The sequence below is a fragment of the Pholis gunnellus genome, assembly GCF_910591455.1.
Source record: "Pholis gunnellus genome assembly, chromosome: 15".
NCBI lineage: Eukaryota > Metazoa > Chordata > Actinopteri > Perciformes > Pholidae > Pholis > Pholis gunnellus.
The window spans coordinates 17,538,353-17,550,586 of record NC_136542.1 but is presented as its reverse complement, the minus strand read 5'-3'; the positions used below and the strand labels follow the sequence as shown (position 1 = coordinate 17,550,586).

General features: G+C 41.0%; 1 protein-coding gene across 1 annotated transcript; it reads left to right on the top strand.

Annotated features, from left to right (window-relative positions):
* Nucleotides 1-1,637: 1,637 nt before the first annotated feature.
* On the top strand, nt 1,638-11,004 carry gnmt (glycine N-methyltransferase). Its single transcript, XM_079174934.1, has 6 exons — nt 1,638-1,981; nt 4,310-4,437; nt 4,637-4,750; nt 5,042-5,184; nt 7,191-7,312; nt 8,751-11,004. The coding sequence occupies exons 1-6, from the start codon at nt 1,773-1,775 to the stop codon at nt 8,920-8,922; spliced, it is 888 nt and encodes a 295-aa protein (XP_079031060.1). The 5' UTR covers nt 1,638-1,772; the 3' UTR covers nt 8,923-11,004.
* Nucleotides 11,005-12,234: the final 1,230 nt, after the last annotated feature.

Below are 12,234 nucleotides of genomic sequence, written 5' to 3'. Positions count from 1 at the left end.
AAAATAACAGCATGCTAATGAAAACAATGATTACAGATCTATAAAGGCATGGTCCAAATAATTCGGAATAAGGTCCCTTCGCAGTTACAAAGTATTAGAAGAAGAGAGACACATTTGTGTTGAGTTGGCTCTGTACTCCAGCATGTTGACTTTAAATTGAAACAGTGACTATGAGGTTAAAGTACTGACTGAGTTTAAATTCAAGGACTTGTTAAGGCTTAGGGTCAGAAGGTCAATCACGGGTCAATGTAGAACGGGTCAGATGAATAGTGAAGGAAGCAGCCCTTAGTCCTACAAGTTTTCAAAGACCAAAATAAACTGAACATATTTAATAAATTCATCACATCATGATGTCTCCCTTAATAATGATGTATCAGGCTTGTGCTACCATCTCTACTGTCTACCTGTCCTGGGCCCTCTTTCCTCCAGTGCAGTCTTAAAATGCACGCTCGGGTGATTCAATTGGCCAAGATTAATACAAAAACAAGTACCAAACTAGCAATGTGACCTACCCTGCGATATCATTTTTTTAGGCATTAGTCATTCCGGATTTACAAGATGATGGCATGCTAGAAGATTCTGTTTGTTTGCCAAGCCCTTAAAACATACAAAGCTCAATTGCATAACTATATATTTTATAAGTCAAACAAAAACATGTCTCTGCACGCACGCAGGCATTGACAGAATGGGCACGACAGGAGCGTTGTGTTGATAAGACTGGGTGGTACTAACCCAACCTGGATGGCACCGGTTGTGGCTGACACAACCTCACCTCTTTCAGCCAATACATGTTTTTTTATGAGCTTAGTCAGCCAATCATAACAGGAGGAGTGTAGCCTTTTTGAGAGGGAGCAAAAAAAACAAAGAAAAGGGTTGGTTTGTCTTATGTAAGGCTTACATAAGACAAACCAACCCTTTTCTTTGTTTTTTTTAAGGCTTACATAAGACAACCCAACCCTAAGTTCTGAGAGAACTTAGGTTTGGCTAAATTCATGTTGCTTTTACCTTAATTTGGTTTTATACATTTTTTTTGTTTCAGATATGCTTTTATTTCCCCAGAGTTTTTCACGCGCTTGCGCCACTAAGCACTCGAAATTTAGATAAGTGCTAACCAAAACAAGTTAAATATGATTGATGTTGTGGTAGAAAATTGCAAATAAACCATACATTTCTGCTAACTTCATTATTATAAGTTTGTAAAACGTTGACATAGTATATCCTGTGTTTCATAAGCAATGTGTCCAAGCTGTCTGATGAAATGTTGAATGATGAGTGGGAAGAGTGTAAAAAGCTTTTTGTGCCCTGAGTTGAACCTCACAGGCCAATCCTTCTATTCGGCTGGCTCACCACAAATCTTATTCAGCAGTCTTGCTTACCTCAAACATGTCCCTAACCTAAACATCTATTACCTAAACTACCTGATTGTACGTTACTTTATAATGCACCGTAGTGTACTGTAAATGATCCTGGGAGGCTATTTTAGGGTAATAAAACAGGCGTTAAAGTAAACACGGAAGTGGAGACCGTCTCCCCTTACGTCATCCAATCAGAAAGAAGGCGTCAGTCCATAGCGTCGTGCCATTGGGTTAAAGTTTGTCCGCCCCCTTTGTCGCTCATATACGTAATAACAACCGGAATCAGGGCTAGCATGTGGAGAGAGTGCTGTTAGACTATAAGTACCCCGTTTTCCTACACACACGCAAAGCAGTCAGGTCGCTGAATACCTCATTCGTTCGCCGAGCAAGCCGAGCAAGAGAAAGTAAAGCAGCAGCATGTCAGCCGACGGCGTGTTCAGGACCCGCTCTCTCGGTGTTGGTGCCGAGGGTCTTCCGGACCAGTACGCCGACGGCAAAGCAGCGAAAGTCTGGGAGCTGTACATCGGAGACACGCAGAGTAGGACGGCGGAATACAAAAGCTGGGTGGTGGCTCTGCTGAAAGAGCAAGGGGTGCGGAGAATACTGGATGTAGCCTGCGGAACAGGGTAATGTCAGGCTGACTCAGCAGTTTCACACTGGCACGTTGGAGAGGGGCTTACATTTGAGCTGGTGCGAACGTTTCGCCAGACTACATCACACATTTGTTCAATTAAATGAAAACCCTTATATACCAGCAAAAATAACGCCTTCAGTCAGCACCTGTATACCTGTTCTACACTTGCACGCCCCTGTCTTTAATTCGGCATTAGTTATATACATCAAGTCTCCGTTATTTCAATATCATCATTTTAATGTGTAGCAACTGTGTTAAAATAAGTGATGCATATGCCGAATTGAAGACCGCACCCTGTGGCCATGTATGGGCTTCCATAACTACACTCCAGGTTCCTGAATGGGTGTGAATGTACAGACTGATCATGCAGCTCTATAGCACAGTCTCATTGTGTAAAATGTTTCTCATTTCGGTCTATATTTGTTTACTTTATTGTACTTTAAAGAGCAAAATATAAGCATGTTTAGACTAGCATTAAATAGATCAGATAATTCATCATGTAAAAGTACTAAACATGCCTATTTTGTTCAGGAATAAATAAACTGGATTATTTTTTTATAGATAATGTTAGTTTGACATTCCTGGAATGTCAACCAGAGAGCAATGAATGAAAGTGCAGAGTTGCACCAGCCACTGTGACAGTTCCTGCCTCTGGCAGCAGTCTGGAACTGGAACCACCAGTTCAGGCTGTTGTTTAAAAGTGCCTTTATGTTTCAACTGAGAAGTTTTAATCGGCCTAAACAAAAGCCTCAAGATCTGTTGTGCAAATCTGTATTCATGTTCTGCCTTTTAAATGTACACCAGCTACCCACATTCTAATCAACTTGAGGCCACTGACAGGGGAGATGTGCTGTTTGCTTTAGAGGCTATTATCTGCTACGTGTGTGTGTGTGTGTGTGTGTGTGTGTGTGTGTGTGTGTGTGTGTGTGTGTGTGTGTGTGTGTGTGTGTGTGTGTGTGTGTGTGTGTGTGTGTGTGTGTGTGTGTGTGTGTGTGTGTGTGTGTGTGTGTGTGTGTGTGTGATAGCAGGTGAAGGTTCCAGTGGTTGATAAACTGGTCCTGGGTTGCTGAAAAGGAGTTTTGACTGGTTCCATGCAATCTGTTTACCTCTCCTGATAATGTATCTGTACCCTGGAACAACAGCAAGGCCATTGGCTGAACTCAGGCGAGGGGACAATATACTTGAACCTGTCCGTGTAGCCCTCCAATTCACCTACATTGGCATTTATGTCTGGTAGATGCAACATTATCATTTTTTATGTGTGTGTGTGTGAACACGCTCTATAGTAAAAGCGTGTCTCTTTCAGCAGCACAGCCATCCGGGGCGACGTAAACACGTTCCCAGTGGAATGAGGTTACACGTGGCCCCACTATTTTTGGCTGTCTAAATGTGCCCGTGGTGCAAGGCTCTCCAGTTGTTCTGCCATCGGATTTGGTGGCGATTTAAGCAAGAGCAAAAAGAATCGTGCTTTCTATTAAGGATACAATCATCTTAACCTGCAGATTCATTTCCTTGATCTAAACCATGGAGCAGTTTTTTTTTTTTTAGTGCTTTTGCTTTGCTTGAGTTTTGTTTTTTTGCGTAATTGCAAGTGACCCAAGCTTGTAAAAAATGTTTCCTTTTAAACTAAAGAACGTGATTTAACTCGAGCTACAATTATACAGTTGCACTCTGCATTCTTACTGTTGGTTTGCTTGGTCGTGCTGCATACAGCGTTATTAAAATGTATAAAAAGTATTTCTATGCTGTTGTATAATCTCTTGCAGCTGCCCAGTCGCTGTTAATCTTTGCAGGTATTGTGCAATGATTCTTGCTCCTGAGTTGCTCTTTAACGTGGACTGTGCAGCAATTTGATTCAGACGTTTGAATTATTCCGTAGCTCTTGCATATTGCTGAGCATTAACTCACAACTAGTAACTATTTGAATATGTTCATGCTGCTCTGCCAGGCTTTTTAAAGCATGAGGAGCAACTTGCTATCAAATATCAACCATCTCTTTACTTCTGTAAAACATTACGGTGTTGATGACATTCCTAACAGACTGCTTTGCTTTTGGAGATGAGGAAATATTAGTTCTGTTGTCACTTTATGTTAATATACCTTTACAACACATACGCATTGTTGACATACAGTCAAATCAGTGACACATGGAGGGGTCTGAGTTGAATTTGTACAACGTTTTCCCTCATATTTCTTCAGGAACTTGATAAAGCCTTTCAGAAATGCATGTCTCGGGTGTGTTGTTAGCAGAGCTCGCGAGGTTACGCTGGTATTTTACACAGAACGTGTATTGAAAGATATTATGTGTGTCACTTTGTAGAGTGGACTCCATCATGTTGGTGGAGGAGGGCTTTAATATGGTGAGCGTGGATGCCAGCGACAAAATGCTCAAGTACGCGCTGAAGTCAAGATGGGAGAGAAGAAAAGAACCAGCGTTCGACCAGTGGGGTACGCCATTTTCCCTTTTGTTGAGATAGAATTGTCATGGTTGAATTTTCAAAACACTTGAAAGTAAGTTAAACCAGTGTCTTTGTGGGATAAACTGAGCATGACATTTTAGATCGTTCTTTAGGTGACATCCTTATGGTTTCCTCTTTATGTTCCTGTCTTGTTTTGACTCTCTTGTGCTTGTCCCTCTCGTCCTCAGTGATTGAAGAGGCCAACTGGTTGACGTTATCGGAGGATATTCAGAAACCAGGGGCTGGCTTTGATGCTGTTATCTGCCTCGGAAACTCCTTCGCCCACTTACCAGACTTTAAAGGTACGTGAGAGGTCAAGGGACAGAACCATTACTTAAGCAATACATTCTTCCGATGACCCTTTTTCACATTGTTCTTGAATTTGCTGGTTGACACTGAAAGAAAACCTTCGATCCCAGTAAGAACCAAAGATGTACAGTATGGGATTCATTCTCCTCCACCCAAACTCAATGCGTCCTTCAAGTGATGCTAATGGTTAACCAGTGGCTGGTCACATAATCTCTTATTCAAACAATGTGATTTAATTGAAGATGATTCCGTTGATGGTGCATGTTCATGTTTATTGCTCTCAGGGGACCAGAGTGACCAAAAGCTGGCCCTTCAGAATATTGCCAGTATGGTCAGACCAGGTGGGATCCTCATCATCGACCACCGTAATTACGACTTCATCCTAGAGACCGGCCAGGCACCACAAGGCAAAAATATCTACTATAAGGTACGAGACTTAATGTTGTCTTTACAGTGGTGCAAAATGACATTTAGACCCATCCAACCTTATTCCCCTGTATCTGAATTTCACCAGCAGCTGAAGATCACAGCTGTCAGCACTCCCATCTACCCGCTTAGCATTAAATATCTTTCATGATTTGGATAACTGTTAGACGTGCAGTGGCCCAGGGCTTAGTACCTGGTAGCTGGTAGCTGTGGCTTCGTCAAACTCTCCAACAAACAGGCTGCATGCGTTGGTGGGAAGCCAGAGTGGGATCAGTTCTTTGTGTTTCAAACAAATCATGTGTCCGTCCCAAGCGGCAACCTCCGGTGTTGAAAAGTGAAGCCCAAATGGAAGTGCCCAAAAGCAAGAATCTCCATAGAGCCCCAAAAATCATTTTTGTTCACCACAGCAATTGACAACTGTATGGAGGTGAGCTTTTGTATAACTCGCCTGTAGCGTCCAAACCTTTAGCAGAATGTAAACCTTAAGTTGACGCGTGTTTCTGGTCCTAAGCACAAAGCTCACACCGACATCGCTCGTAGGTGAAAGCAATACGTGTTTTTATTATCCAATTTCCTTTGTACATGTTAGTGAAACGACTTCCTTCATTCCTAAAAGTATCCCGATTACCTCGACACACTTTAAGGGTCCACAGGTTAATCCACGTAGCACATTCCATCTGTCACGGTCGGAAAACTGTGCGGCTCCATTCTGCTCCACATACTACTAACTAACCGTCACTAACTGTCGCAAAGTGTCCTTAAAGTGACGGCAGTCTGACACTTACGTGTATTTCTTACTATAACAAATTATAACAACATCCTTGTAACATTCAACGTAGAAACAGATGTGATTAAAGTTAAACATGTAAATATGTAATAGCAAATTGAATATGGCTCTTACATCGCCTGTTTAAATTATATTTAGGCTCAAAGTTCAGCATAATTAAGGGCGGGGATGCTTTTAGTGACAGGTAGGTGCTGTCTCACGTTTCTGGCCACTGGCTGTCTCCTCTGCTGCATCACCCGGGGATATATATATATATATATATCTATATATATATATATATATATATATATATATATATATATCTATATATATATATATATATATATATATATATATATGAACAGGGTAGTTTTTGGAATGATTCTCGAAGAAAAGTGAAATGCATCACAAACTTGTAAGAGACTATTTAAAGATGTCAAAGCAAAACAAGGCCATCCGCAGAATAATACAAAAAAAAAAGTCAGTTTTTAATTTAAAAGTCTGCTGTATCCGACTTTCCGTTGCTTTGTGAAGTGGAGTTGGACAGACAGAATTGCTTATGGATGGTTTATTTACACCATCCCTAGCAGCAGCTTAGTGTAAGACCTAAATCTCTATCTAGAGCCTGCCGGATATTGTGAGGTTTTCAATGAAAGTGGCCCTAGGAAAACAGAAGGAAATGTGGATGAATTTGGCGTTTTTTTGGGGGGAAAATTGAAAAATAAGCTGGGTGTGTTTATGTGGCTTAAAATTATGTGTGGCTTATTTGTAGCTAAAATGCACATTTATTCCCATGGAGTATTGTACCATGACAGCATATGTCTGGGTTCAAACAAACAACCAGTCCTGCAATTTATTATCTCATCTTATCGGCAAGAGCGGAAAGATTTTAATCTGGAAATATGAAGATATAACAGCAGGTGCCAACAGCAATGAGGCGTATTTGTTTTATTTTTTCACAAAACAAGCTCCATATTCTTTAATCCAGCCAATGCAAGAACTAACCAGCTGGGAGGCCTAAATAGAAATACTGAGTCAACAGTCGTGTGCCTGAGCAAGATCCACTTCTGATGCCTCTGTAATCCCAGAGTCTGCTCTCATGGTCCAACAGTAAGAGCTACCTCCTGGTTTTGTTTGTCGCTACTCACTCTTGGTCACTACTGAAGAAAAGAGGAAAGGTTGTGAGAAGTATTTTGGTGCCTAATACTCACCACCATGTTTCCTAAATGTTTGTGTTGCAGAGTGATCTAACTCAGGACATCTCCACTTCGGTGCTGTGGGTCGACAATAAGCCCCATATGATTACTTTGGACTACACCATCCAAGTGCCAAAGGCCACCATCCAAAATCTTCCTGAAGTCAGGTAGATCAACACTGCTCACAAAACCTCGAAGGCAGCTTAAACGTGCCAACAGTCACGGCTACTTATCTATAACTTTATGTTTTGATATCTCAATAGAATGCATATTCTGGAGAATCAGTTGAGTAGATGCTAATGCGCGACGTGCCCAGAAATTGACGTCTGTTTTTGGTGAATCCAGGAAATGAAATACAATCTAGTATTGACATTAAGCAGTCTTGCCTAATAATGTGCACGGCCTCATACGGTACACAGGCACGACAGGCGGGTTCTCTAGCTAGAAGCAGGGAAGTTTCGGTTAAAGGGGAACAGCGGCCATTTTAAAAGGAAAAAATATATTCTCCTGAAGGCTTTAGAACGTGATGGAATAAATACTGCAACCGGCTAATGTACGCGCGTTGGGTTGGGAAACCACAAAGTGTCAGCATCATCACAGTGAACAATAACTGTCTGCCAGTGTTGATATAAAGACAGAATTTGCTTGGGCCCAGACCTTTGAGTCTGCCCAGCTCCACCAACGGAGTTCACTGATTAGTCTGGGATCGTGACCTGAAGCAGCGGCCTCTCGCTTGAAAAATCAATCGAGCAAATGAGCGACGTGGCGGACTAACGATTAGCTGATCAGCGCCAGGGGCGGGGCCAAGACGGCATGCCTTCTCATTATCGGCCCGTCACAGCGTGCACTGACATCCTGTCGTGGAACTTCTCCGTTCCAATAAACTGCTCTTGCATAAACTAAACCTGCTACGAAAGAGGTCAGAAAGGTACGACACAGTTTCTTATACGTCTTTATTGTTCTCATCAAATAGAAGCAGAAAGTGACGGTAACTTTACTCGTATTGCAAATCCTGTTGAAATTCTAAACTGTATTCATATCGTCACTGTTCACTGTGATTACGCTCTCACCTCATAGTTTCCCGGCGCGCATTATTTTTCCATCATGTTATATAGCCTCCAGAATAAATATCATTTTTAAATGGACAATGTAACTCTTTAATATGCGTGTGAACCAATCGGCTGACCCCCTCGTGTTTTAGATAGCTTCTTATGTACAGCAGTATGCCCTGCAACTGGATAGGAAATGTTCCATATAAACAAATGGCCTGGCCTTGCCGTAACTGCAGATATTTGTTCAAGAGCTAAGTGCGTCAAGCTTCCTGATACTTGTCCTTTTAGTGCAAATTCAGAGCAATTTATCAAATGAAATGATTTATCAACATGCATGTGTTAGGATATAATCATGACGGTGAACCCTTTTCTCCTTTCACCTTTTCCTTCTCAAGTGTTTTGTCTTACCGTCTGGCTTGTTTTTTTTTTCACTGTGAAGACTCTCTTGTGATGTTGTTTTTTGACGTCCCTTACCTTCTCACCAGACATGTTAGACACAATAGAACCCTTGGTTGGAGAAAGTTCTAATGTGTGCATGCTTTGTCCTCCACAGTAAATTCCGTTTGTCCTACTACCCTCATTGTCTGGAGAGCTTTAAAGGTTTACTGAAGGAGGCCTTCAACGGCAAAATGGAGCACAGTGTCTACGGAGATTTCCAGACGTACGTCCCTGGCCAGTCCAAGGCCCCGTGCTACTTCATCCACGTCTGTAAGAAAACAGCCTAAGAGCCCTACCAACCAACCTGCAACACACAAACACGCTGCTTAGACAATAATAGCCCTTAATATGCTCCGACTGTCATCCAGATTTGGGCAAAGTTATATTTGAATACCTTTTTAAAAATATTTTATCTTTGTAAAAAAAGAAAAGAAAAAGATATATATATAAGAACATGTATTAACAGGGATTTTTCTATGGTCGGGAAAGGTGTAATTTATAGCTGTGTGGTAACATGTTTGGCTTTACCAGAAACAATTGGTTGATTCTGATCTCGTTTGACTTCAAACCCAGTGAGTTCCTCAAATGCTCAAATGGTAACTAATGCCAGAAACACACCAGGCAGCTGTGAATAATTAGTTTTCTGCGGCCCGGAGGCGTGTTCATGTGTTTCAGGCGGGAAGAAATTCTTTGTAACATAGGTCACCATGTCACAGCACTGTTCACTGATTGGCTGCAGGTAATCTCGAGCCGCTAAAAGTTCAACTATCCTCAACTTTGAGTTTGGCCACAGAATCAAACTGCCCGCAGCTTTCCATAGACATTGCATGGCATCTCACCACCAACGCTGTTTTGGTGTGTTGATGGCACAAAAAGGTCAAAAAACATATATATATTCAAAATGTATTGGTCCACTGTTTTGTTCATATCTGGCATTTGCTGCTTTTGTGTTTACCTTATTCCCACCCCGCTTCCCGCCTTTCTGAACTGTGAAACCCGCAATGAACATTCAAAACGGTGCTGTTCATCTGTGATATTCCTCATGATGGAACACTTGATATTAATCGCCAGTTATGTCCAAAGTGCTGAGATATATTCTTAAGACAATTGTATTTTTTAAGTTTACCACAAGGGTCTTAAAAACAAAGCAGCTGTGTCTTGTGAATACGGTAGTCGTTCTTTTGCTTGTATTTTTGAGCTGGAAAAGGGGAAAAAACAATCTCATTCTGGCCGACTGCCTTTCTTTAAGTTCAGGTAAATCTGGCAGAGCGTGACGGCAGTTTCAATTCATTACTTTACTTTTATGCGAGTCCCCCGATGTTCAATAGTAATCTGACACACCTTTTGTGGACGTCACTTATAAAAAGAGATCAGCTAGTGAAGATTGTGAATCCCCTTAAAAAGGCCATGTTATGCTGTTTGGAGTGTCGCACAAGCACTGTTAGTCCAATCAACAATCCTCCACTCTGAAGGACTCTTGGCTACCTCACCAAATCCCCTCCAGCTCCAGAGCTAAATGACCTCTGACCTCCTCTGAAGCTAAAACAATGAAAGGATTTCTGCTAACTTCTCATTTTTCAATGGAATCTTTTTTTTAGTAACAATTGAGGTTTTGTTTAACGATTCTCTAGTTTTGCTCATTTTATGGTACGATTTAAATGTGTTTTATTCAAGCCAAAAACAGCCTTGAGATGTTCTGGTCAGTAATGAGCGTACAGCAGGGTAGGAGTGAGAGTCAGCCGTTATTAGTCTTATTGAGGATTCATCCACATCCAGAGAGCAGAGTCATTGTAAGCATACTCATGAAGTCAGTGACTTTAAGGTGAGTGCTGGTAAAAAAAATGCAAACGGTTGCATTACAGTAATAACGTGGAAAACCCAACTGTCTTTAAAATTGTTATCAACCAAAGATATTTGAAGTGTGTTGTTTTCTGCTCGATGTTGGAATGTTTGAAACTTAAATGTTATTCAATCGTGCTGCACTCAAATAATTGAGTTTACCTAGATAATAAGGGAAACCTGAAGAAAGATTCATTTATTTTCTGCATAATCCAGGTTCAAATATGTTTGCTTTGGCTCCAAATTAAAAATGTGTTTTTCACTGGAATGAGAAAGGAACTCTGTCGGAGAGAAATACTGCTGTTTGCCTAAAGTAGAGCGCACGGTGCATTCAAGTGTGGAACCACATGTACGGAGCGCAGCAGTTTGTGGTTCAGATCAACAGCAGGTTCAGAAAGTGGTTTCAGTGGCTTTGAAGTTTGAAAAGTATTTCACAACAGTCTTATATGTTGCCAAAAAAATTGCAAACATTTTGTAATGAACACTGATTGTTGGAATTCTTTTGCATGAAATAAAAAAAAAATATTTTGAAATAAGTAACCTGGTTCTGACATTTTTATTTTCAATGTCATGTTTCTGTGACATGATGTGATACCATTAGAAGATGTATCAGCTCTTTTAATGTTACTATTACTGCAACCAAGTACACCTTTATCTTTGAACGGTTATGGCAGCTGCCTCGTGTATTTTGCATTTGAGGTTCATGTTGATTGCAGGAGCTGACTCTTTCTTTTTTTTTTACTGGATCAAGTCAAGATATTTGTACTTGTATATTTTAATTCTGCATTTCAATGTTTATCATGACAACTGTGTCAAAGCAGCTGATAAAAACTGTAAATTGTAGTCGAGATCATTTCTAGATATTATATGACAGCAATTGCCACGTTATTCCATCAAAATGAGATCCTAATACCGACATCAGCCATTGTCCTCCTAAGTGCAGAATACAGGTTGGACACTAGAGGGCGGTATTACATTACATGTATTGACAAGCAGTCAAAATCCCACAGATGAGGACCAAAGTCCATTAGTGAACTTCTGCTTTTTGTAAGATTAAGTGTATCTTTATACCTATATAAATATTTGTGATACTTTAACTGTTCTAAGCAAGTTCTTAATGTCTCATTTCATTTAAATGCCACTGGTTTGGTCTCAATGATGTTTCATTGTGATTGCTAAACTCTTTGATAACCCGCTTTAAAGACCCAAGGCCTTCACATTTAGTTGACTTTGTTTTTGTTTTTTTGTTTAAGATTGAAAAGTGTTTACCTTCTAGCTCTCTTTCTAGACACTGCTGCAACAAATTACAATTCAAAGACCAGTAGAAAGTCCTCAGCCCCAATAAAACAAACCGCTTCTTCACATTCTGTCAGTGAGTGACATTTCCTGCCTTGTCCGTCTGACCTCCGAACATGAACTTGCTCACCATCCTCCAGCTTGTCTTCCCTGGAGTGGATTGTCTGTAGCTCATCTCGTCCCATGTCTCCGAGGTATGCGATCAGACTCTGTGTTAGACGGCCGTGCGATGGAGCTGATACACAAACCAGATGTGAGAACCGTTTGCCAGATGTGGCTGCTCTGCTTTGCTTTGCTCCAGTTAGGGGAGTCGAAATGGTCAACCGTGGCTGGCTTTACTGGGGAGGATCGCTTTCACAGCACGCCATTGGCCAAATCAAACAAAAACAGAGAGAGCTGAGAGAGACAGATTGGCTGGAAAGAAGGAGATGAGTAATTATGACTAATAATGGTTATACTGAAGA

Excerpts from the sequence above, each read along its gene's own strand:
- gnmt (XM_079174934.1), top strand. The coding sequence starts at position 1,773 with ATGTCAGCCGACGGCGTGTTCAGGACCCGCTCTCTCGGTGTTGGTGCC. Across the intron at positions 5,185-7,190 it reads GCAAAAATATCTACTATAAG|AGTGATCTAACTCAGGACAT; the intron begins GTACGAGACTTA and ends TTTGTGTTGCAG. Across the intron at positions 7,313-8,750 it reads CAAAATCTTCCTGAAGTCAG|TAAATTCCGTTTGTCCTACT; the intron begins GTAGATCAACAC and ends TGTCCTCCACAG.